The following is a 27,771-nucleotide window of genomic DNA, read 5'->3' as shown; positions in this document are numbered from 1 at the left end:
ATGATTTGTATGATTAACCACGTGACAAGGATTTTGAGAAAATAAAACATTATTATTGAAATGAAACTGTTCCACGAAAATGTGCATATGAAAATCATAACTGGTACGCAGAACGGTAGAAATGGTAGGATAATTTGTAAGCTTCAATTAAGTATGTTTTCAAAATGCATACTGCCTCCAGCTCACATTGTAAAGGTGGGTGACGCGCTGATATCCTGTTGCTTGCACTTGAATGGCGAATGGGAGGCGTGCTTCAATTAGCAGTTGAGAAAAAAAATAGTAGCTCTTTTTAATCGTGCACCAAAACTGTTTTTAACACACCATTGCATTTGGAATTGTGCAATGAATGGGCTTATAAAAGCACATGTTTTACTCCAGCAGCAACCAGCTGAGGAGCTGCAGGAGAAATCCTGCAGCTGTGTGTGTGTGAGACCAATACACGCAGAACAATTTAATTCCATAAATGTATGCAAATTAGCCTATAGACCGATAAGCATGACGGTCAAATGTATTTACATTGACTGGTATTTCCATCAATTAATAAAAAGCATTATTTTACAGTGGGATTTTTTTTCTCCCCGTCATTTTGGCCAGCAACAGTTTTATTTATTGTCTTAAAGCCGGCAATTGCCGGTTAAGGAAACCCTGGTGTGTACATCTGTGTGGGTGTGTGCGTGCGTGAGTGAGTGCAAATGTGCTAAGGTGCAGAGAGTCAGTGAAGGTGGCCAGTCCAGTTCAGTTCAAGTGTTCAGCAGTCTGATGGCTTGTAGATAGAAACTGTCTCTGAGCCTGTTGGTATAAGACCTAATGCGCCGATACCGCTTGCCTGACAGTAAGGGAGTGAACAGCTCGTGATGTGATGTGTGTTTTTATCGGAAGAGCGGAGAGCGCTTCAAATGAGCCAAGAGTTATTTTGATGATCCCATCCCTCTGTGTGCTCTCCTCCTCTCAGTCGCTACCGCGACTGTCTGCTACATATGTAGGATCTGAATTTGATCACTCTTTTGTTGCTGAGAATTTTGCAAACTTGTAGTGTAATCAAGGTTTAAAACGGCTTCTAAAGTTTCTAATTTCCACTTTAAAATGTCAGACTTGATTTGCTGTAACATTAAATGTATATACCCAACAAAAATGTCCATTATTTCTAATCCACATAATAATGAACATTTCCTGTTACTACAGGATTATTTTCCTGTTGTAGCAAACTACTCTCCCAGCAGGAAAAACTGGTTGAAATGATGTCATAATGACCCTCCTTCTGCTTGCAATGGCATCAGTTGAAAAGGCTTTGCCCGCTGGCTGGATGAAGTCTAGTTGTGGGTTATTGTCCCAACTACTGCTCCACACTGTAAGTCTAATTGCTCTTCAGGAGGTTCCAGTCCAGTCTGTGGCCTGTCAGCCTGGAGAGCACAGTGCCCCACAGGAGCCAGAGGCTCAGTGTAACGTGACAATGACAAAACACACAAGGTGCTGTGACATGCTCCCTGATACCAACCCCCCACTCCTCACCCCAACACACACACAAACACACACACACACTCCACCAAATTGTCCTCCTCAAAGACTAATTACGTGGAGCAGTAATTAATATAGCCATCCCTGTGGGTGAAGACATAAATTAATTCAGCTGCATAGAAGTCCACCCCAGTGCTCTAAGAGACATACAGTAGCTAAAGATGAACAATTCTGTGTCTGGTTTTATTTTTGGGAGTTGCCTTTAGACACTTATCTAAGGCCAGTTTTATAGTTTAAACCACTTATGTCAAAGGTTAGGAATTGGGGAAGGGTAAGCTGATTCCAGACCTGTGCCTAAGGGGACAATTCTTCCCAGAGTGGTCTTTGACCCACCTGAGAAACAATAGCATTCAAGAGTTGTGTATGTGGCTTAACTTGAACATGGCATCGGGCATGTCCTGTACGTAGTAACATGTGAGTTATAGCTACAGTACCAGTCAAAAGTTTGGACACACCTACTTATTCAAGAGTTTTTCTTTCTTTGTACTATTTTCGACATTGTAGAATAATAGTGAAGACCTCAAAACTATGAAATAACACATATGGAATCATGTAGTAACCAAAAAAGTGTTAAACAAATCACAATATATTTTATATTTAAGATTCTTCAAAGTAGCCACCCTTTGCCTTGATGACAGCTTTGCACGCTCTTGGCATTCTCTCAACCAGCTTCATGAGGTAGTCACCTGGAATGCATTTCAATTAGGTGTGCCTTGTTAAAAGTTAATTTGTGGAATTTATTTCCTTAATGCGTTTGAGCCAATCAGTCGTGTTGTGACAAGGTATGGGTGGTATACAGAAGATAGCCCTATTTGGTAAAAGACCAAGTCCATATTATGGCAAGAACAGCTAAATAAGCAAAGAGAAATGACAGTCCATCATTACTTTAAGACATGAAGGTCAGTCAATCCGGAAAAGTTTCTTCAAGTGCAGTCGCAAAAACCATCAAGCGTTATGATGAAACTGGCTCTCATTAGGACTGCCACAGGAAAGGAAGACCCAGAGTTACCTCTGCTGCAGAGGATAAGTTCATTAGAGTTAACTGCACCTCAGATTGCAGCCCAAATAAATGCTTCACAGAGTTCAAGTAACAGACACATCTCAACATCAACTGTTCAGAGGAGACTGCGTGAATCAGGCCTTCGTGGTCGAATTGCTGCAAAGAAACCACTACTAAAGGACACCAATAAGGAGAAGAGACTTGCTTGGGCCAAGAACCACGAGCAATGGACATTAGACCGGTGGAAATCTGTCCAAATTTGAGATTTTTGGTTCCTACCGCCATGTCTTTGTGAGACGCAGAGTAGGTGAACGGATGATCTCCGCATGTGTGGTTCCCACCGTGAATCATGGAGGAGGAAGTGTGATGGTGTGGGGGTGCTTTGCTGGTGACACAGTCAGTGATTTATTTTGAATTCAAGGCACATTTAACCAGCATGGCTACCACAGCATTCTGCAGCGATACGCCATCCCATCTGGTTTGCGCTTAGTGGGACTATAATTTGTTTTTCAACAGGACAATGACCCAACACACCTCCAGGCTGTGTAAGGGCTATTTTACCAATAAGGAGAGTGATGGAGTGCTGCATCAGATGACCTGGCCTCCACAATCCCCCACCTCAACCCAATTGAGATGGTTTGGGATGAGTTGGATGGCAGAGTGAAGGAAAAGCATTCAACAAGTGCTCAGCATATGTGGGAACTCCTTCAAGACTGTTGGAAAAGCATTCAAGGTGAAGCAGGTTGAGAAAAGCAGCCAACAAGTGCTCAGGCAAAGGGTGGCTACTTTGAAGAATCTCAAATATAAAATATATTTTGATTAACAATTGTATGGTTACTATATGATTCCATGTGTGTAATTTCATAGTGTCTTCACTATTATTCTACAATGTAGAAAATAGTACAAATAAAGAAAAACCCTTAAATGAGTAGGTGTGTCCAAACTTTTGCTGGGAACTGTATGTGAAAAGTCCTAACAATGTGTGCTATTGAGCATCTTTTTCCCATCTCATTTCCATTAACAGTGCAATTGAATGGGTGTTGTGGAGAATACAAAGCTCAGAAAACAATGTTCACTTCCAGCCTCCAAGTCTTATTTGGGCCAGTCAAAAGGGCCAAGCCACAATGTTCTCTGTTCATCTAGATAGCAGGACAGTGTCTGGTCAACTCTAATACAATTAACAAAATCCCCGGTCTCTGGACCGTAATTAATTCGCCAGAGCGGAAATGTGAAAATAATTTGGTGCCCTCGTCTTGGAACAGTTCCCAGCACAAACACACACACTGGATCTGGGGCTTAGAGGCCTAACCCAGCTGTCATCTCGCCTGACGGAAGACACCTGGAGTGAAAGCTTCTTCTTTTCTTTCTTTGTTATTTTTCATTTTTAGAAACTTACCAAAGCTTCTGCTGCTTTCTTAGCAGTCCCCTACTGTAGAGATGGTCAGTCACTCATCCCACTCCCATGCTCCTCATCAATAACCACTAGCCCAGCGATCTACCCTCATGTGAGATACTAGCCCTCTCTGACCAATCTCCCTTTAATATGTCCAAATTAACCCAACACACTTTGGACAACCAACCAACCAACCAATCAATGTATTTGTGTCATTGTCTGCACCTTAACAGAACATGCTAACAGAACATTGTTGACTGTACAGTTTTATGCAACTTGATTTTCTCTCAACAGTCACATTCCCGAGGCTGAGGATGGTAGTTTTGCAGAGGACGACTGGTAAGATTGCTGTGGTGGTGTACTGTGTGCTACTGCTCTCTTCTCGCTTCTGTGATGTGTAGTGTTGCCTTGTTGCATTGTGGGTGAAACAAAATCACTGTGCATCTGTGGTTTTCTGCTGTGTTGTTTGATACACTGACTTCAATTTTTTTACATTTTAGTCATTTAGGAGACACTCTTATCCAGAGCGACTTACAGTTAGTGAGTGCATACATTTTCATACTTGAGTTGTATTGTGTTGTTTATGATTGTGGCACAAGACACAGTCTTTTCTGAGAATGAGTTACCAGTGAAAGGATTAGGAATTCACACACAGCTACTCTATATACTATATGAGAAAGTGTGATAGCTACATTACAAAACACATTGTGAAATGCGACAGACAATGCAGCCTCATTTGTTTTGTTTGGCATGTTTTTGAAGTATTTTTATACTTTTTATTTGCCTTATTCTGGAACATCACAGTGATCGCGGAGAGTTAGTTGCAATTGTGTTTCTATTTCCGGCAACATTCGCAAAAGTGGTACTTTTAGTTGAGAGGCAGTTTTTACAACAGCAATGTTTTGAACACCAACCTCTACGTCGATCTGAATGTACCTGTGGAGCCCCATACGACCTGCATCCACCTCCTAAAGACGCAGAGTCTTTGCGGCTCTGGCTCAAAGCGTTGAACCTAAAGAAACCACCAAAATGTCCCTTTGTGTGCTCCTACCACTTCTTTGACAAGAAGCCTACAATGGAGCATCCTTACCCAGAAAAATGGCTTAGCTACGATGCTCCACTCATGAAGAAGCGTTGGGTGTTGGTCAGGCAGTCATCAGTGACAGGTAAGCCAAATGCTTGAGCAGTTTGCCTGCTCTGATTTTGTGTCTCCCTCTTCCTCTTGTATCCAAGCACAGTCTCTTAATAGCACAATTTATTTCCTCTACAACTCAATAAAAAATGCCCATTTTATATATACTTAATTATTATGATTATTAAATATTATTAGGAGCGTCCATGCAGTATGGTGTTATATTGTACGGTTTTGTTAGTAATTGTCCATTGACTTGTTTAACAGGCCATACTGATTTCTTAACAGATGACACAACAGGCTCAAGTGTTCACCAAATTGAAAATGGGGATTGGCAAACACAGATAGAAGGAATGGATATGCCTTCAGAGAAGGATGACCAAATCCAATGGGATGACCCATCTCTAAGTGATCAAAACTACACCTCAGGTGATCATGTACCTGTGAGGTAGGGACACAGTGCCCAGCAGCACCTCTCTACAAAACCCTGCTGATGAACGAAGCACTCTGTCGATTGCATACAGGCTTGTTTCTTGCTGGCTTTTCTACCCTGGCGGAACATCTTCTACCCCTCTACAAAGGCAGCTTTCAGTTAGACCTGACAGACCAACACATGATGACACTGATGAAGCTGAAGCTCAACTTGCTGCAGCAGTACCTAGCAGAAAGGTTTGGTGTTTCCCAGAGTATTTTCAGTCGAGTGATTAGTTATTGGATTGACTTGATGGAAGAGAATCTGAGGGAGTACGTTCCATGGCTGCCAAGGGAGACCATCCATGCTACAATGCCACAATGTTTTAAGGACCACTACCCAGGAACAACCTGCATTATTGACTGCTCAGAAACTGCTTTACAGAAGAGCAAGAATCTGGATTCAAGGGGGGAGTCATTCAGCCATTACTACGCCCAGAACACTTTCACGTACCTGGTGGCCATTGCACCTTGTGGTCTAGGGATGTTCATCTCCTCAGCATATGGAGGTAGTGACAAATATATATATATATATATCGGTTTCTGGAGTACCTCTAAGTGATGAGGTCATGGTTGACCGGGGCTTCACAATCTGTGATCTACTACACGAGAGGAAGGTAAAATTAACAATTCCAGCCTTCACAAAAAGAGGCTCACAGCTGCCAGAGGAGGACACCACATGTACAAGACGAATAGCTAACGTGAGGGTTAATGTGGAACGCGTAATTCAAAGGCTCAAACGGTTTAGAATCATCTCACAGACAGTGCCAATCAACCTCTCATCTAAAATGGACAAAATACTTTGAATCTGTGCTGCCCTGTGTATCCTGCGTGGTGATATCATTCATGAAGATGCTGAATGAACTGACCAGTCAAATGCCATTCACAGGGTCAATTTCTCAATAGGAATTAAAGTTATGTGTCAAGTTACATTAAATAAATGTCAATTCATTCTATAACAACTCTACTTAATTATTTGTTTTACATACTCATTAATATTAATAAAAAACAAAGCAACAATTTCCACAATACTGTGACTGTTGATGCAATAAGTCAGGCCTTTTAATTGAAAAACAATTTGTTAATAGTAACTGCAAACAGGAGAGACATCTGACTACATACTTCTATAGAGCTGCATATATTTGTCACTCAGTGACAATCTGGCTGCCTGATGCTCCTCAATAATAAATCAATAAATGGCATCATGTGTGTAAAGTAGAATGCCTTCAACCTCAGGACAGCCTCTGTACAGAACTGTGCATCACAGAGAACAGGGATGACGACTTGCTGGGACGGAGTACAGATGAGCGCCTTACTTTCTCTCAGTCCTGTGCAAAACATACCAATTTGCACGTGCATGTAGTAGCCACGTGGCCCATGTGGCTGCAGTTGGGGTGTGCCCTCCACCAACTTCACATCACAGGCTTTCCCATTGAAGACATCATCCAGAGAATCACAGCCCTTCCCCATGACAGGACACTTGATCTCCAACAGCTCCTTGGAGTTCAGCACTACGTCAGGGCTTGCTGATAGCCATGGCTCTTCAACACTGACAACAGTGCTCTGTGGTCCACAGAGTATCCACAGTCTTCCAGGCACTGGGAGGTCATCAGCTCAATATCTTTCCCGTAGCTGCAGTCCCTCGGAAACTGGGATACAGATGCTCCTGGAGAAACTTACCAGGGTTGGTGGATTCCCTGACAGGGACCTTCTTGGCTGTGCTTGCAGTAACTCGAAGCTTCCTTGAGTCATGCCACAAGTGTGAGGCACTCTGCTCCTTTGTAATCTGTTCCAAAGCAGTCGACTGGGTTGGGTCAGGTTTCACAAATTCATTGTAGAAGGACAGGCGCTTCTGGCAGTTGTAATTGACATGGTCTCCATGTGGCTTGGAAAGAGTAGAGAATCTATATTAAGTTATTATATGGAGTTAGAAAGCATTGAACAGAAGAGACACACATCAGTTCAAATACATTAAAATGGTACAGCCACAAATACATATTCCTTTCAGTCCAATTTTACCTGGGATGTTACTGGTTGTGATATTATTGTCGTTTCAGAATTAACACACTTATAGAGCAGACTCCCCACAGGCAGATTCAGGTGTCTCAGGCTCCTATTCAATTCCTCCTGTGAGGGGAATGCAGGGGTGGACAGTCTAGACGCTTTTCTGCATGCATATTGGTCACTGGCCTTATGGTGTGTGAAGTCAATGCTGTTTAACTGCTTTGGCTCAAGGTTCCTCCGAGTCCCTGCATTCCATTGTCGCTGCTCATCTGTGCAGGCTATGCCAGTTAGCCCACTGGACAAAGCATTATGCACCTGTGATAGAATGTTTGTTACAAAAAAAGACATTCAGAGAAAATCCCATTATTAACAATTGTGTGACTGAGGACTATGTGATCAACTTAATCAAAACACATGCACGTTTCATCATAAACTTACCTTGCTATTGTTCCCAATGAGATGAGACCACTTGTACTTACCATACTTTAGGCATTACCCCCAACCACAAGGATATTTTACAAACCTTATTCACCCAGAAAAACAATAACACTAAAGAAATACATGTGATGCTGACATGTTTAAATAAATGTTATAGCCTACTCACCTGGACTCTATGAACCTACCTTGCTTCACCAACATGAGATTTGACAGGATACTTACAGATTCCCCACATTAATACAGCAGTTCTGTTGATTCACAAATACATGTTAACATAACAAATAAATCATGACATTCTCAATTCAGCTTTCATCCAGCAAAATGTTTGGTCTAACTGTTATGTTAAGCCTGACTATTTTATCATTCTGTGTCTAGATAAGGCAGTATTGCGCACTTTCATCTATAAAAGGAACGAAGAAAATAGGCTATAAACATCAATTACATGACCAAGTAAAGTAGTCATCTGAGAACTCTATCATAACATTAGCCTATGGATTATAGTAACTGTCACCACAACACATGTAGGCTGCTTGTATGCTGTAATCGCTTTGCTTATTAGCCTACCTTTCACAAAATTGAGGCTGCATGGCTGCATGACTTTCCAAGGCCAGCGTTGCAAGCGCAATCCAGCCGTCTCTACTGATCCGTTGTTGGATACAAGTACCCAAGCAGAGTGGTAACAGCTGCTTGATTGGCTGGGCTCAACATCAGCCTTCAAAAATACCAATCCTTTTCCCTCCTCCTGGTGAAGAAGAACTCGGCCCACCTTACCACTGTGGAGGTACTGATAGGCCTCTGTACTCTTGTAATCCTCCACTCCCAAGGAGAGCACAAAGTAATACAAAATGTCCCCATACATAATTTCAGGCCATTTTATCATGTCATCCACCCAATTATTAATCACGGACAGATGTGGTACTGTGATACCATCCGACCTCCGAAGAGCCATTTGTGTGTGTTCCCGAATGTGAGCCATGTTTTGTTTTTGTTTTTGTTTATTTGTTAAGATGTGTTAATGATGCAATTTTTTTTGTTATTAGCTAGCCACCGCTCTGAGGTAATTCGCTAGCGTTGACAGAAGTTGTGAAAAGGAAACACAATCGCGTTCGAATAGAACTGGTCAAGTGGGCGGGGCTACCTAAGGCGAATACTGTGTGGAAGCTGTCAAGTTGGCAGCACATTCTCCTTTCCCCGCATAAATATCAACCTAGTGGCTGAGATGCAGGCATCGTGCACGCACAAACACACTCCTGTGATCGATTTGCTGCAGCGTGTTGTGATCCACGGGCACAGCATGGGTGTGTCATCCATTCATGGGAGATTTGGGACTGTTTGTCAATTCCAATAATGCCAAATGTGGAGACTCACAGGCTGGGGTACTAGGGCTACTGGGGAGACAGACAGATATGTGGCTGTTGCCAGTTTCCCACCTTGTGTGAAAGCATTAGGGGTGTAACGGTTCACCAAACCCACAGTTCGGTACGTATTTGCAAAGTATTCAGACCCCTTGACTTTTTACAGCCTTATTCTAAAATTGATTTTTTTTTAAAAAGTTCCTCATCAATCTACACACAATACCCCATAATGACAAAGCAAAAACAGGTTTTTTGAATGTTTGCTAATTTATAAAAAATAAAAAACAAAAATACCTTATTTACATAAGTGTTCAGACCCTTTGCTATGAGACTCGAAATTGAGCTCAGGTGCATCATGTTTCCATTGATCATCCTTGAGATGTTTCTACAACTTGATTGGAGTCCATCTGTGGTAAATTCAGTTGATTGGACATGATTTGGAATGGCACACACCTGTCTATATAAGGTCCCACAGTTGACAGTGCATGTCAGAGTAAAAGTCATGAGGTCGAAGGAATTGTCCGTAGAGCTCCAAGACAGGATTGTATTGAATCACAGATCTGGGGAATATAGATAACAGATATAGTTTAGCACTTTAATTTCGCAATAGTCAGGAATAATAGATACCACCAGACTGCAAGAATTGTTCTCCATCCTTTATGAAATTACATTTGCAAACTGATAGACTGTATCAAAATATAAACAATGCTCAGTTTGAAATCTCATTAGATTCTTATATTCCTTTGGGCTCCTCTCTCAAATCTACTCCCTCATACAATTGAAACTCATTTAGGCCTACGCCAGGGACATCAAGCATCGGACAAGTAATACCTCTGCAATCTTAAAGCAATCCCAGTGCTGGTGGGTCGGTGCTGCTTCTATTGTTTTTACTTAATAATCATTTCATTATTAGAGAGTCAGTGCACTCTCTGAAAAGGCTGAAACGTAAACCCAAATGGTTGATGAACGGATAATAAAGAAAGTCGCACACACTAGGCATATATGACTCTGAGTTATTTATTGGGAGTACAAATTGCCCAGACACAGATTGTCGGTCTTGATATGTGTATGGTGAAGCCTGGAGTGCACACCATGGAAAGGTGGGGGTGGGGTGGTGAGCCTTTTTGGAGCAAAATGAATGAATGGGTATTGACCATCTGTTGCTTCTAGATGACAGAAACAGAATATGCTGTAACAGAGCTGTTGTTGAGTTAGTAGGGAGGCAGAAAATATATTCCCATAGTGGCAGTGTGGATCGCTGCTGGGCTGGAGCAGGTAATCAATAACTGACTATCCTTCGCCGATCAGCTTTAGCCTCAGAAATCTCATCAAGCCGATGGACTCTTGTAGTGGCAACGTTACTGCTTCATCAGTCTTGGCAAAGGGCTTACAAAGACTCCATTTCTATATACTGTAGGTGGTAAGGGTAGGACTGAAACAACAATCTGTGTGAATTCTATTAAAACTAGAATATACTGTTGTTGTGGGTTGCTATATACTATGGGCTGTTATATTTACCTAGGTCTAAGTTCCTCAGCTACGTGTGTTAGTATTGTGTAGCCTATTTATAGATCACTTTGTTTAACTTGGTTTATAGATGACCAGGACCCGGTTTCCCAACAATGAACATAGCCTTAAGCTGCTTTTGGGAAACTGGGCCCAGGTCTTCTCATGAGACAGGCAGGTGAAGGAAGGTATGACATTTTCCAAGAAAGACATCCACTAAATGAGAGGGCCACCTACTAACACAACACAATAAACAGAAGCCATTACGCAAGCAGCGTTCTTCCCCTCCTGCGTGTCTCTGTTTGCGCAGGCAAGCGGAGAGAGAAACAGGAGAAATGGCTTTCTCCCCGCACCCTGCCACATTTTAATACAGGCCTCTGAGCGTGATAGATTCCCTCTACTCCACCACATCTATTCTCGGTCTAACACAATGTCTGCCGCAGCCCTGGCTCTCCCTTCTCTCCCTTTCTCCAAAGCAACATTTATTTGTGGTGGACCTTCATGGAATATTATCGGGTGGCTCTTAAGAGCCTTAACGATCCCTCCCCTGGGTATAGGTAGACTTATTATGGTGGCTAATGGCAGTCATGGTGCATTCCTAGTAAGCCCTGATCCACAGATGCACGAAGCCGACCTGATCCATAGCCTCCTTTTTATCACAGAATCATCAATACATTTCTGCCGGAGGTCGATTCGCCCAAGATTTGGTAGTGACGCTAAAAGGTATTCCGACAAGATGTGTCACTGCTATGCTTTTCAGAGTTTTGCATCCAATTATATTACACTCACAGCCAACATAGCCTTTCTCCAATTAGATTTTGTGATTATGACCAGACCATATGTTGTTGTGTTTTTGCAAGGGTAATTAACGTTCATCCTCTTTGTTCCTGAGTCTTATTGTGAAAAATCGACTTTGTTGATGCACAGGACCAGTTCCATTTTTCTTAGTTTTATTGTATGGGTTTCTGCTGACTTTATCTAAAAAGCTTTGCGTAACCTTTTTAATCTTTAGTACTCTATACTTACTAGATGTCTGAGTGTATCTCTGTTGAAAATCCAAACAGCAAGTCATATAGCAACAGTGATTTGTAAAAGTGGAAAAGAAGTCTACATTTTAATACCTGAAACAGGCAATACCAACACAAAGTTGTGGTTTTTTTTTCGGAAGTGACACACTTTTGTGTTATTATATGTTTCATATTTTGTATTTTATTTAGAATTTTTTTCTGCTGAAAATAGATATTATTAATAGATATCAGGAATCTTGTTCAGTTACTGTTTCTTCTCTGCCGATGTTATAACGTAACTGTCTCTGTTGCATTGTTTTCTATTGAGCGAAAACAGAAAGGATTCTTGGGGATGGATGGGGGAGGAGGTAGAGAGGGTTTTGCATGTGTAAGGGGGAGGAAAATGAATGACTGTTACCCAGAAGTTGAGAGTCACCAGGGACTCCAGGTCCGTTTCCCCTGCATCTGGTGCATTGTGGAGTAATTTCAGGCCAGTTGCTGGCTGCAGGCTTCCCAAAAGGTTGTTATAACATACTCTCTGGAGAATTTTAAAAAGAGTCTCTACTTAAGCTCTTGTGTTGTTGTAGTAATGGAGCCTTGTGATAGTGTTTTTTTTACCGGTGTCCTTTTTTCTCATTCTCATTCACAGCCACAGCACACAGTCGTCATCTGAGGAGGCCGGATTTAATGACCCCAACTTGCTGGAAAACCTCCAAAATAATAACGTAAGTAACTCCAGGGTTCCCCGCCACCCACTGGCAGAGTCTGGCATGCAGAGGTGGGGTGAGGAGGAGGACGTTAGGAGAGATGTCAAGCCTGGGTCGTGTTCATTAGGGCACGCAACGGAAAACATGTTCAAATCAAATGTTATTGGTCACATACACATATTTAGCAGGTGTTATTGCGGGTGTAGCGAAATGCTTGTGTTCCTAGCTCCAACAGAGCAGTAGTATCTAACAATTCACAACAATACACAAATCTAGAAGTAAAATAATAGAATTAAGAAATATATAAATATTAGGACGAGCAATGTCGGAGTGGCATTGACTAAATACAGTAGAATACAATACAGTATACATATGAGATGAGTAAAGCAGTATGTAAACATTATTAAAGTGACTAGTGTTCCATTATTAAAGTGGCCAGTGATTCCATGTCTATGTATATAGGGCAGCAGCCTCTAAGGTGCAGGCTTGAGTAGCCGGGTGGTAGCCGGCTAGTGATGGCTATTTAACAGTCTCATGGCCTTGGGATAGAAGCTGTTTTTCAGTCTCTCGGTCCCAGCTTTGATGCACCTGTACTGACCTCGCCTTCTGGATGATAGCGGGGTGAACAGGCCGTGGCTCGGGTGGTTGATGTCCTTGATTATCTTTTTGGCCTTCCTGTGACATCAGGTGCTGTAGGTGTCCTGGAGGGCAGGCAGTGTGCCCCCGTTGATGCGTTGGGCAGACCATACCACCCTCTGGAGAGCCCTGTGGTTGCGGGCGGTGCAGTTGCTGTACCAGGCGGTGATACAGCCCGACAGGATTCTCTCAATTGTGCATCTGTAAAAGTTTCTGAGGGTCTTAGGGGCCAAGCCAAATTTATTCAGCCTCCTGAGGTTGAAGAGGCACTGTTGTGCCTTCTTCACCACACTGTCTGTGTGGGTGGACCATTTCAGATTGTCAGTGATGTGTACGCCGAGGAACTTGAAGCTTTCCACCTTCTCCACTGCGGTCCCGTCGATGTGGATAGGGGGGTGCACCCTCTGCTGTTTCCTGAAGTCCACGATCAGCTCCTTCATTTTGTTGACGTTGAGAGAGAGGTTACTTTCCTGGCCCCACTCTGCCAGGGCCCTCACCGCCTCCCTGTAGGCTGTCTCATCATTGTTGGTAATCAGGCCTACTACTGTTGTGTCGTCTGCAAACTTGATGATTGAGTTGGAGGCGTGCGTGGTCACGCAGTCATGGGTGAACAGGGGGTACAGGAGGGGGCTGAGCACACACCCTTGTGGGCCGCCCCCAGGTGGTGAAGGAAGAAAACAACACCTCCACTTCGCTGATCCTCAACACAGGGGCTCTCTTGATGTCGGGCTGTGTTGAGGATCAGCGAAGTGGAGGTGTTGTTTTCTACCTTCAACACCTGGGGGCGGCCCGTCAGGAAGTCCAGGACCCAGTTGCACAGGGTGGGGTTCAGACCCAGGGCCCCGAGCTTAATGATGAGCTTGGAGGGTACTCTGGTGTTGAAGGCTGAGCTATACTCAATTAACAGCATTCTGACATAGGTATTCCTCTTGTCCAGATGGGATAGGGCAGTGTGTAGTGTGATGGCGATTGCATCATCTGTGGATCTATTGGGGCGGTAAGCAAATTGAAGTGGGTCTAGGGTGTCAGGTAAGGTAGAGGTGATATGATCCTTAACTAGCCTCTCAAAGCACTTCATGATAACAGAAGTCAGTGCTACAGGGCGATTGTAATTTAGTTCAGTTACCTTTGCTTTCTTGGGTACAGGAACAATGGTGGACATCTTGAAGCAAGTGGGGACAGCAGACTGGGATAGGGAGAGATTGAATATGTCCGTAAACACTCCAGCCAGCTGGTCTGCGCAAGCTCTGAGGATGCGGCTAGGAATGCCGTCTGGGCCGGCAGCCTTGCGAGGGTTAACACGCTTAAATGTCTTACTCACGTCGGCCACGGAGAACGAGAGCCCACAGTTCTTGGGAGCGGGCCATGTCGGTGGCACAGTTATCCTCAAAGCGGGCGAGGAAGGTGTTTAGCTTGTCTGGGAGCATGACGTCAGTGTCCGCGACGTGGCTGGTTTACCCTTTGTAATCCGTGATTGTCTGTAGACCCTGCCACATCGCCTCGTGTCTGAGCCGTTGAATTAAAACTCCACTTTGTCTCTGTTCTGACATTTTGCCTGTTTGATTGCCTTACGGAGGGAATAACTACAGTGTTTGTATTCGACCATATTCCCAGTCACCTTGCCATGGTTAAATGCGTTGGTTCGCGCTTTCAGTTTTGCGTGAATGCTGCCATCTATCCACGGTTTCTGGTTTGGGTAGGTTTTAACAGTCACCGTGGGAACAACATCACCTATACACTTCCTGATGAACTCAGTCACCGTGTCCGTGTAAGCGTCAATGTTATTCTTAAAGGCCACCCGGAACATATCCCAGTCCGCATGATCAAAACAATCTTGAAGCATGGATTCCGATTTGTCAGACCAGCGTTGAATAGACCTTAGCACGGGTACTTCCTGTTTGAGTTTCTGCCTATAGGAAGGGAGGAGCAAAATCGTGATCTGAGTCGTGATCTGATTTGCTGAAGGGAGGGGTGGGGGAGGGCCTTGTAGGCATCTCGAAAAGGCGAAGGGCAGTGATCTAGTATTTTCCCTAAGCGAGTACTATGGTCAATGTGTTGATAGAACTTTGGTAGCATTTTCCTCAAATTTGCTTTGTTAAAATCCCCAGCTACAATAAATGCGGCCTCAGGATATGTGGTTTCCAGTTTGCATAGTCCAGTGTAGTTCCTTGAGGGCCGTCGTGGTATCGGCTTGAGGGGGAATATCCACGGCTGTGACTATATCTGAAGAGAATTCTCTTTGGAGGTAATACGGTCAGCATTTGATTGCCGGGTGAACAAAGGACTTGAGTTTTTGTATGTTATTACAATCACACCATGAGTAGTTAATCATGAAGCATACACCCCCGCCTTTCTTCTTCCTGGAGAGTTCTTTGTTCCTGTCTGCGTGATGAACTGAGAACCCAGCTGGCTGTATTGACCGGGACAGTATATCCCGGGAGAGCCATGATTCCGTGAAACAGAGTATGTTACAGTCCCTGATGTCTCTCTGGAAGGAGATCCTCGCCCTGAGCTTGTCTACTTTATTGTCCAGAGACTGAACATTAACGAGTAATATACTTGGAAGTGGGAGATGGTGTGCCCGCCTCCTGAGTTGGACGAGAAGTCCACTCCGAATACCTCTTCTCCGCCGGCGGCGACTTGGAGCAGCCCCAGGGATAAGTTAAATTGCCCTGGGGGGTACGAACAAAGGATCCAATTCGGGAAAGTCGTATTCCTGGTTGTAATGCTGGTGAGTTACCGCCACTCTGATATCCAAAAGTTATTTCCAGCTGTATGTAATGACACAAAAAAAAACAATCTGGGCAAAAAATGTAAGAAATAACACACAAAAAAATAAAATACTGCAAAGTTGCTTAGGAGCTAGAAGCAGAGCTGCCATGTCTGTCGGCGCAACAGAAAAGGAAGCGTTAGCGTTTTTTTTTATCCATCCCTGTTGCAGTCTGTTTTCTTCCTCTTTGTGCCTAATGAACTTGACCCTGTTTCATACAGCAGCACAGCTTTTGAGTCTTTTAATGGGCCTCACTGACTGGGTAGATGTGTGTATATACCACATTGATATCCAGTACATACGCATTTCATAAATGTGTGTGTCAACTTATGTTATTCCAATTTCAATTCCACATTTTCATCATTGAAAATCATTGAGGAAAATTGGAATTTAAATTTCTGTTTACTTCCTGAATTGACTGAATTGAGATGAACTTCCTGAAGACTGAATTGAAATGAACTTCCTGAATTGACTGAATTGCCTCTAACCCTGTTACTACTTATGAATGTGGTACAGTGGGGAAAATACGTATTTAGTTAGCCACCAATTGTGCAAGTTCTCCCACTTAAAAAGATGAGAGAGGCCTGTAATTTTCATCATAGGTACACGTCAACTATGACTGACAAATTGAGGAAAAAATATCCAGAAAATCACATTGTAGGATTTTTAATGAATTTATTTGCAAATTATGGTGGAAAATAAGTATTTGGTCACCTACAAACAAGCAAGATTTCTGGCTCTCACAGACCTGTAACTTCTTCTTTAAGAGGCTCCTCTGTCCTCCACTCGTTACCTGTATTAATGGCACCTGTTTGAACTTGTTATCAGTATAAAAGACACCTGTCCACAACCTCAAACAGTCACACTCCAAACTCCACTATGGCCAAGACCAAAGAGCTGTCAAAGGACACCAGAAACAAAATTGTAGACCTCCACCAGGCTGGGAAGACTGAATCTGCAATAGGTAAGCAGCTTGGTTTGAAGAAATCAACTGTGGGAGCAATTATTAGGAAATGGAAGACATACAAGACCACTGATAATCTCCCTCGATCTGGGGCTCCACGCAAGATCTCACCCCGTGGGGTCAAAATGATCACAAGAACGGTGAGCAAAAATCCCAGAACCATACGGGGGGACCTAGTGAATGACCTGCAGAGAGCTGGGACCAAAGTAACAAAGCCTACCATCAGTAACACACTACGCCGCCAGGGACTCAAATCCTGCAGTGCCAGACGTGTCCCCCTGCTTCAGCCAGTACAAACTCAACTTCCAGACTCACATAAAGAATCTCCAATCCAAAGTTAAATCTAGAATCGGCTTCCTATTTCGCAACAAAGCCTCCTTCACTCATGCTGCCAAACATGCCCTCGTAAAACTGACTATCCTACCGATCCTTGACTTCGGCGATGTCATTTACAAAATAGCCTCCAACACTCTACTCAGCAAATTGGATGTAGTCTATCACAGTGCCATCCGTTTTGTCTCCAAAGCCCCATACACTACCCACCACTGTGACCTGTACGCTCTTGTTGGCTGGTCCTCACTACATGTTCGTCGTCAAACCCACTGGCTCCAGGCCATCTATAAATCACTGCTAGGCAAATCCCCGCCTTATCTTAGCTCATTGGTCACCATAGCAGCACCCACCCGTAGTCTGCGCTCCAGCAGGTATATCTCACTGGTCATTCCCAAAGCCAACACCTCCTTTGGCCGCCATTCCTTCCAGTTCTCTGCTGCCAATGACTGGAACGAATTGCAAAAATCTCTGAAGCTGGAGACTCTTATCTCCCTCAATAACTTTAAGCATCAGTTGTCAGAGCACCTTACCGATCACTGCACCTGTACACAGCCCATCTGAAATTAGCCCACCCAACTACCTCATCCCTATATTGTTATTTATTTTGCTCTTTTGCACCCCAGTATCTCTATTTGCACATCATCTCTTGCACATCTAGCATTCCAGTGTTAATACTATTGTAATTATTCTGCACTATAGCCTATTTATTGCCTTACCTCCATAACTTGCTACATTTGCACACACTGTATATATATTTTCTGTTGTATTTCTGACTATGTTTTTTTACCCCATATGTAACTCTGTGTTGTTTTTATTGCACTACTTTGCTTTATCTTGGCCAGGTCGCAGTTGTAAATGAGAACCTGTTCTCAACTGGCTTACCTGGTTAAATAAAGGTGAAATAAAATTTAAAAAAAACATGTCCAGGCCCGTCTGAAGTTTGCTAGAGTGCATTTGGATGATCCAGAAGAGGATTGGGAGAATGTCATATGGTCAGATAAAACCAAAATAGAACTTTTTGGTAAAAACTCAACTCGTCGTGTTTGGAGGACAAAGAATGCTGAGTTGCATCCAAAGAACACCATACCTACTGTGAAGCATGGGGGTGGAAACATCATGCTTTGGGGCTGTTTTTCTGCAAAAGGACCAGGACGACTGATCCTTGTAAAGGAAATAATGAATGGGGCCATGTATCGTGAGATTTTGAGTGAAAACCTCCTTCCATCAGCAAGGGCATTGAAGATGAAACGTGGCTGGGTCTTTCAGCATGACAATGATCCCAAACACACCGCCCGGGCAACGAAGGAGTGGCTTCGTAAGAAGCATTTCATGGTCCTGGAGTGGCCTAGCCAGTCTCCAGATCTCAACCCCATAGAAAATCTTTGGAGGGAGTTGAAAGTCCGTGTTGCCCAGCGACAGCCCCAAAACATCACTGCTCTAGAGGAGATCTGCATGGAGGAATGGGCCAAAATACCAGCAACAGTGTGTGAAAACCTTGTGAAGACTTACAGAAAATCTTTGACCTGTGTCATTGCCAACAAAGGGTATATAACAAAGTATTGAGAAACGTTCGTTATTGACCAAATACTTATTTTCCACCATAATTTGCAAATAAAGTCATAAAAAATCCTACAATGTGATTTTCTGGATTTTTTTCCTGATTTTGTCTGTCATATTTGACGTGTACCTATGATGAAAATTACAGGCCTCTCTCATCTTTTTAAGTGGGAGAACTTGCACAATTGGTGGCTGACTAAATACTTTTTTTCCCCACTGTATGTACAGTATATGTTATGAATGTGTTGTGAAGTCCTTATAGGTAACATAAAAGTAAAGTGTTACTTAATAGGTTGTATTTATGGCATCAAATTGATGCATAAATCAGCTCCACTGTGGTGTCTATGGTATTAGTGTTCATTTAATCATGATGAAAAAGTGACTAATGTTGTCCTTGGAAACCAGCGTAATTATTGGCATGTACACAGTCTAACTCATTCTGACAGGATGAAGGGATATTTATTTGCATATTGTGTTTAATACAATTACACGCCTATTTGAATACAGCAATCATCATTTACTTATGCAGCAAGGCTTCTCGTGTAACTCATCAGTGGTGGTGTGACTGTGTAGTCATACAACTTTTTCTAATTGCTTGGTTTGATGTTGGTAAAATAGGCAATATCTAGTCCCATCTTACTCTGGGTGTCCCTTTGAATTGTCCACATGGGGGGGTTGGGTGATTGACTGCTTGGTGGCTTAGTGGTTCTGTATGGCTCAGGCAGAGCATGGTGCTTGGGTTGAGGGTTCGATTCCTGCTGGGCCCACCCATACAAAAAATGTTGCATGCACTACTGTAAGTCGCTTTGGATAAAAGCGTCTGCTATATTGCATATATTATTTGTGGAATACATAGGGGCATGTGGTCATACAGTATTATCTTCCACGCTTTATTCAAGTCTGTCATGCTATTCAACTCAGAAAAACAGTTAAAAAGAAATGTGCCTTAAAATCCTGCTTTCAAAAATCCTGCAACCACTGGTGACACTCAAAGGCAGCTGCCACCTCCTGTAGCGTAGCTGCGTAGCGCTCTGTCTGTGAGAAGTGAGATGGATACAAATATGTGATTGATTGGCTGGTTGAGTCATCAGGTCACTAGACGGCGTGGGGGGCAGGATGTGAAGTTTAATTATGTAATCAGCTAGCGCGGCGTCACCCGGGAGAGGAAGTAATCCCATTGTGATGTTTGCTGTGTTATGACAGCGCAAACTCCTCGGCGCTGTTAATTAGTTTGTGGGTAGGATCCGTTTTAATTACATATAGATATCTGTGGTGTGTTGCAAACTCTGAGCCCTAATTACATACAAAGTGAACAAGCGTTTGTTTGTTGTTTGGATACCACAATCCTCTGTAAGGATTTGTTGATGATAATGATGTGGTCACTGGTGTTTAGGCCTAATTAATGAATGAATTAACAATATTGTTATGGATGCTATTGGTGTTTCTTTTGTTTTATATTGGAGACATTTTTTTTTTTTTGTGATTTGATTAGCTTGGATGGAAAACCTCCACCTGTTTTAAACCCCCCTGCGTTATTTGAAGAGACACCTTTTCAAGTGTGGAGAGATTGTAGTTGTGATATAATGCCACTGAGGTAGAGAATGAAAGCTCTCTTCCATAAAGCACAGGCGTTCAACCTGTTTGTAGAATCTGCTGTGCTGCTCATGCATCTTACCAGCATCCTCTACCTTGTTCTTGAGGCAAACTGAACCAGAATATGGTGGCTTAGTTGTACTTCTACTACAACATCTTCTGCTCTGCTGTCAACACCACCATACAACACAAATACTCACATATTCTAGAGGAACACAGGGTCAGTTACAGTACAGCACCTCTTGGGGTTAAGTGCCTTGCTCAAGGGCACAATACTAGGAGATTTTATCTGGGATCGTAAACCAGCAAACCTGTGCTAAAGCTGCAAAACCAACCAACCAACCGCCTAGCCTTACCATAACACATCTTCCATGCACTAAATTCAAACACTTTCCCCTTTGCACGTCTGTGTTTGTCTTACTGTGCTCGGAGGTCACACTTCCTTAAATATGACATCCCAGCCATTAACAACAGTTTTACACTGCTCCTGGCTGTTTGCGGGAAACCCTGTTGAAACAACAGCGAGCGGCGGCATTGGTGGGCTGGGGGTGGAGGGGTGCCTACAAAAATAAACATGGCCCTCTGGTGCTTTTCACATTCTCTTGAGTCACCCTGGTCAAAAGTAATGCTCTATAAAGGGAATAGGGTGCCATTTGGGATGCAGGCTCTGTGTCTGTTTTGTTTGTTTGTTGGTTGGTTTGCTTACTGCTCCGAGATAGAAGGCAGGGAGATAGGGAGGCAGAATCGTTTTACATGACTTGCTGCAAGTCCCCCTAAACTTCCAACACCGGTCACATCCGAAGCAGTGGTTGTCCGTCACTGGCGCCATGACACAGATTACACCGGAGTTAGCCAAAGTTATACACAATAGAGATGCTGTCTGGGCCAAAGCAGGATTTACAGACTCAAGCCAGATTGGCAATCCTTTAAGAGATTGAGAAATCTGTGTAAAACTAGTTAGAAAAGCAAAATCTGATTGTGCAGGGAATCCGGCCAAGTTCTGGAAAATAGTTAAATCTCTGAAGGGTTGTACCTCTTCTTCTCTTCCCCATCAAATGAATCTAGTCTCTGGCACCATTACTGATAAAATTGACATAATTAATGCATTTAATCACCATTCTACTCCTGCGGGTTATATTTTTGACTCAGTTTCGAAGCCAACTCTGGATATTAATGGAGGTAATTTGTTGATTGATACTGAAAATGTTGGTCTGGGGTTTTCTTTCAGGCAATTCTCTGTTAAGGAAGTCCTTGGTGCCTAGCTAGCATTAGACATTAAGAAATCTAAAGGGGCAGATCATTTGGAACCTGGTCTGCTAAAACGTGCAGCGACCCTCATTGTTGCCTCAGTAACTCACATTTTAAATGTGACATTGTCTTCAGGAATTATTCCCAAAGTTTGGAAATCTACATATGTGTTGCCACTTCATAAGAGTGGTGATAGCAGTGATCTTGACAATTACCAACCGATTTCTTGGCTTCCTTGTCTAACTAAGATTCTTGAGTCGTTTGTAAATGTGCAGGTTCATTCTTTTTTGACTGAGAAATGTATTTCAAATGTAAACCAATCAGGGTTTAGACCAGGGCATAGCAGTATTACAGCCACCACATTAGTTGTGAATGACCTTGTCAATGCTTTGGATGCTAAAATGAGTTGTGCTGCTTTGTTTATAGACCTGTCTAAGGCCTTTGATACTGTTAATCATGGTATTTTGTTGAAGAAACTCTAAAATCCCTTGATTTGGTTTATCATAGCGCCCTTTGTTTTATTACATCTGACAGTTTTAACACTCATCACTGCCTCCTTTACCAAAAAGTTGTCTGGACCCCTTTAAAGACACAGATCACATCATTACTCTCTTGTTGTTTATAAAGCCCTACTCCACAAGCTTCCAACATACTTAACATCGTTGTTGAAATTGAGAATTTCAGGTTATAATACAAGGTCACAGGGTTGATTAACGATGATGACTCCCTTGGTATCCACAGAGTTCGAGAGATCTAGTAGTCTCCAGTTGGCACTTCATTTGGATGATTTGGTGTCCCTGGGTCAATTTAGGAAATTGGTTAAGGATTTTTATAGGGATTAATGTGTTTGTTTTATTTGATTATAATGGCTAATGTGTATATTGTATGGATATTGTGTACAGTTGAAGTCGGAAGTTTACATACTCCTTAGCCAAATACATTTAAACTCAGTTTTTCACAATTCATGACATTTAATCCTAGTAAAAATTCCCTGTTTTAGGTCAGTTAGGATCACCACTTTATTTTAAGAATGTGAAATGTCAGAATAATAGTAGCGAGAATGATTTATTTCAGCTTTTATTTATTTTATCACATTCCCAGTGGGTCAGAAGTTTACATACACTCAATTTGTATTTGGTAGCATTGCCTTTAAATTGTTTAACTTGGGTCAAACGTTTTGGGTAGCCTTCCACAAGCTTCCCACAATATGTTGGGTGAATTTTGGCCCATTCCTCCTGATAGAGCTGGTGTAACTGAGTCAGGTTTGTAGGCCTCCTTGATCGCACACGCTTTTTCAGTTCTGCCCACAAATTGTCTATAGGATTGAGGTCAGGGCTTTGTGATGGCCACTCCAATACCTTGACTTTGTTGTCCTTAAGCCATTTTGCCACAACTTTGGAAGTATGCATTGTCCATTTGGAAGACCCATTTGCGACCAAGCTTTAACTTCCTGACCAATGTCTTGAGATGTTGCTTCAATAAATCCACATCAATTTCCTTCCTCATGGTGCCATCTATTTTGTGAAGTGCACCAGTCCCTCCTGCAGCAAAGCACCCCCACAGCACGATGCTGCCAGCCCCGTGCTTCACGGTTGGGATGGTGTTCTTCGGCTTGCAAGTCACCCCCTTTTTCCTCCAAACATAACGATGGTCATTATGGCCAAACAATTCAATTTTTGTTTCATCAGACCAGAGGACATTTCTCCAAAAAGTACGATCTTTGTCGCCATGTGCAGTTGCAAACCGTAGTCTGGCTTTTTTATGGCGGTTTTGTAGCAGTGGCTTCTTCCTTGCTGAGCGGCCTTTCAGGTTATGTCGATACAGGACTCGTTTTACTGTGGATATAGATACTTTTGTACCTGTTTCTTCCAGCATCTTCACAAGGTCCTTTGCTGTTGTTCTGGGATTGATTTGCACTTTTTCGCACCAAAGTATGTTAATCTCTACGAGACAGAATGCGTCTCCTTCCTGAGCAGTATGACGGTTGCATGGTCCATGGTGTTTATACTTGCGTACTATTATTTGTACAGATGAACGTTGTACCTTCAGGCATTTGTAATTGCTCCCAAGGATGAACCAGACTTGTGGAGGTCAAAAAAAAAATTCTGAGGTCTTGGCTGATTTCTTTTGATTTTCCCATGATGTCAAGCAAAGAGGCACTGAGTTTGAAGGTAGGCCTTGAAATACATCCACAGGTACACCTCCAATTGACTCAAATTATGTCCATTAGCCTATCAGAAGCTTTTAAAGCCAAGACATCATTTTCTGGAATTTTCCAAGCTGTTTAAGGGCACAGTCAACTTAGTGTATGTAAACTTCTGACCCACTGGAATTGTGATACAGTGAATTATAAGTGAAATAATCTGTCTGTAAACAATTGTTGGAAAAATTACTTGTGTCATGGACAATGTAGATGTCCTAACCGACTTGCCAAAACTATAGTTTGTTAACAAGAAATGTGTGGAGTGGTTGAAAAACAATGACTCCATCCTAAGTGTGTGTAAACTTCCGACTTCAACTGTATGTTGTGTGTGTGCTGATGTGACTGTTGTTCCCAGGGCACGCCTGTGAATGAGACCAAGGACTCAATGTGTCTCGCGGGTTAAATAAAAGTTAAATAAAATAAAACAAATTGGAGCTGTCTGCAGTGCCCTCGCCCTAACTCTCTCCTCTTAGGTGACCATCACGCACGCACGCACACATGCAAGCCCTACCTGTCACCCAAACTCGATTAGCATTCTGCTGTGACAGGGAGCGCGGCCAAACAGCCACCTGGTCTGTAATAGTACTCTCATTTGGAAGAATGCCTTTGATTTTTGTCAGGCTTTTCTCTTTTATTGCGCCTCTGTTCTCCGCCTGGCCATATCTCTTCAAAGAGCTTGCGTCGCAGACCCGAGGACAGTAATGACAAAAGCTGCAGTAATCATATGCGTACGTTTTCTTTTATAGTTGCTTGTCCTTGGTTGAGTTTTGCATATGATCGGGAACTCCATTTGGTACAAATAAGTGGTAGTCAATATACATCTTGTGTCAGAACAATAATTAAAGAACTGGAGGCTCTCATTTTCCATATATGATTTGTATGTACAGTATTCAGAGAGCTGAAGCAAGCACATAATTTTTTCTTCAGAAAAGATTACCCTTTCTAGTTTTCCATATATTATGAATATGTAGTGGATGCTCTATTGGAAGCCAGTTGACTAACCATACCATACTGTAGCTCCATGTTGTTGACTAACCATATCGTACTGTAGCTCCATGTTGTTGACTAACCATATCATACTGTAGCTCCATGCTGTTGACTAACCATATCGTACTGTAGCTCCATGCTGTTGACTAACCATACCATACTGTAGCTCCATGTTGTTGACTAACCATATCGTACTGTAGCTCCATGCTGTTGACTAACCATACCATACTGTAACTCCATGCTGTTGACTAACCATATCGTACTGTAGCTCCATGTTGTTGACTAACCATATCGTACTGTAGCTCCATGTTGTTGACTAACCATATCATACTGTAGCTCCATGCTGTTGACTAACCATATCATACTGTAGCTCCATGTTGTTGACTAACCATACCATACTGTAGCTCCATGTTGTTGACTAACCATATCGTACTGTAGCTCCATGCTGTTGACTAACCATACCATACTGTAGCTCCATGTTGTTGACTAACCATATCGTACTGTAGCTCCATGTTGTTGACTAACCATACCATACTGTAGCTCCATGCTGTTGACTAACCATATCGTACTGTAGCTCCATGTTGTTGACTAACCATACCATACTGTAGCTCCATGCTGTTGACTAACCATATCGTACTGTAGCTCCATGTTGTTGACTAACCATACCATACTGTAGCTCCATGCTGTTGACTAACCATACCATACTGTAACTCCATGCTGTTGACTAACCATATCGTACTGTAGCTCCATGTTGTTGACTAACCATACCATACTGTAGCTCCATGTTGTTGACTAACCATATTGTACTGTAGCTTCATGCTGTTGACTAACCATACCATACTGTAGCTCCATGTTGTTGACTAACCATATCATACTGTAGCTCCATGCTGTTGACTAACCATATCGTACTGTAGCTCCATGTTGTTGACTAACCATATTGTACTGTAGCTTCATGCTGTTGACTAACCATACCATACTGTAGCTCCATGTTGTTGACTAACCATATCATACTGTAACTCCATGTTGTTGACTAACCATATCATACTGTAGCTCCATGTTGTTGACTAACCATATCATACTGTAGCTCCATGCTGTTGACTAACCATACCATACTGTAGCTCCATGTTGTTGACTAACCATACCATACTGTAGCTCCATGTTGTTGACTAACCCTATCATACTGTAGCTCCATGTTGTTGACTAACCATATCATACTGTAGCTCCATGTTGTTGACTAACCATATCGTACTGTAGATCCATGTTGTTGACTAACCATATCATACTGTAGCTCCATGTTGTTGACTAACCATATCGTACTGTAGCTCCATGTTGTTGACTAACCCTATCATACTGTAGCTCCATGTTGTTGACTAACCATATCATACTGTAGCTCCATGTTGTTGACTAACCATACCATACTGTAGCTCCATGTTGTTGACTAACCCTATCATACTGTAGCTCCATGTTGTTGACTAACCATATCATACTGTAGCTCCATGTTGTTGACTAACCATATCGTACTGTAGATCCATGTTGTTGACTAACCATATCATACTGTAGCTCCATGTTGTTGACTAACCATATCGTACTGTAGCTCCATGTTGTTGACTAACCCTATCATACTGTAGCTCCATGTTGTTGACTAACCATATCATACTGTAGCTCCATGTTGTTGACTAACCATATCGTACTGTAGCTCCATGTTGTTGACTAACCATATCGTACTGTAGCTCCATGTTGTTGACTAACCATATCATACTGTAGCTCCATGTTGTTGACTAACCATATCATACTGTAGCTTCATGCTGTTGACTAACCATACCATACTGTAGCTCCATGCTGTTGACTATCCATATCATACTGTAGATCCATGTTGTTGACTAACCATATCATACTGTAGCTCCATGTTGTTGACTAACCATATCATACTGTAGCTCCATGTTGTTGACTAACCATATCATACTGTAGCTCCATGTTGTTGACTAACCATATCGTACTGTAGCTCCATGTTGTTGACTAACCATATCGTACTGTAGCTCCATGTTGTTGACTAACCATATCGTACTGTAGCTCCATGTTGTTGACTAACCATATCGTACTGTAGCTCCATGCTGTTGACTAACCATATCGTACTGTAGCTCCATGTTGTTGACTAACCATATCGTACTGTAGCTCCATGTTGTTGACTAACCATATCGTACTGTAGCTCCATGCTGTTGACTAACCATATCGTACTGTAGCTCCATGTTGTTGACTAACCATATTGTACTGTAGCTTCATGCTGTTGACTAACCATATCATACTGTAGCTCCATGCTGTTGACTAACCATATCATACTGTAGCTCCATGCTGTTGACTAACCATATTGTACTGTAGCTCCATGCTGTTGCTTTTGGGGGGGGGGGGGGTGGCATCCCCAGCACCAGTAGCAGCAACCAGCCCTCCAGCTCTTCTTCTCTCTCTGCCTTAACCCTGTGTGCGTCCCAAATGGCACCCTATTCCCTATATTATAGTGCACTGTTTTTGACCACTGGTCAAAATCAGTGCACTATGTAGGGAATAGGGTGCCATTTGGGATGCAACCCTACTCTAGCACTGAGCAGCATCATAAGTAGTGCACTATGTAGGGAATAAATTGCCATTTGGGGTGCAACCCTTACTCCTAACCCAGCCCTGAGCAGCATCACATGCACTCAGCGTACGTACACTACATGTGTTCTTGAAGGAACAGAGGTTATGACCGAAGCAATCTTGTGGAGTGAACGTATGTGTTATCATCACTAGGGGGACAGACAAGTCCTTCGGGGGTGGAGTTATTACCATAAAGAAAATAGATATAGTCAAAAAAGATTTCCAACACCATATTCAGTTTGATCATCAGTCGTTCAATATAGGCTTTTATTTGCAGGTGTCTTGGAAGTGATAGTGTGTGTAACATTGTGGTTGTTAGGT

At 42.6% G+C, this 27,771-nt stretch overlaps 1 protein-coding gene across 1 annotated transcript in view; it reads left to right on the top strand.

Moving 5' to 3' along the window:
• Positions 1-27,771, top strand: part of LOC311104638 (phospholipid-transporting ATPase IA-like) — a gene marked incomplete at both ends in the record, with an annotated part of 192,271 nt that overhangs the window by 52,607 nt on the left and 111,893 nt on the right. The window contains 2 exons of the mRNA XM_084146488.1: positions 953-979; positions 1,370-1,439. Coding sequence (XP_084002614.1) covers positions 953-979; positions 1,370-1,439 — 97 coding nt within the window. The remainder of the gene's footprint in view (positions 1-952; positions 980-1,369; positions 1,440-27,771) is intronic.

The sequence above is a fragment of the Coregonus lavaretus genome, assembly GCF_964263955.1.
Source record: "Coregonus lavaretus genome assembly, chromosome: 29".
NCBI classification, from domain to species: Eukaryota; Metazoa; Chordata; class Actinopteri; order Salmoniformes; family Salmonidae; genus Coregonus; species Coregonus lavaretus.
Note: the sequence above shows the minus strand (reverse complement) of the source record. Positions and strands in the feature narration are given on the sequence as shown.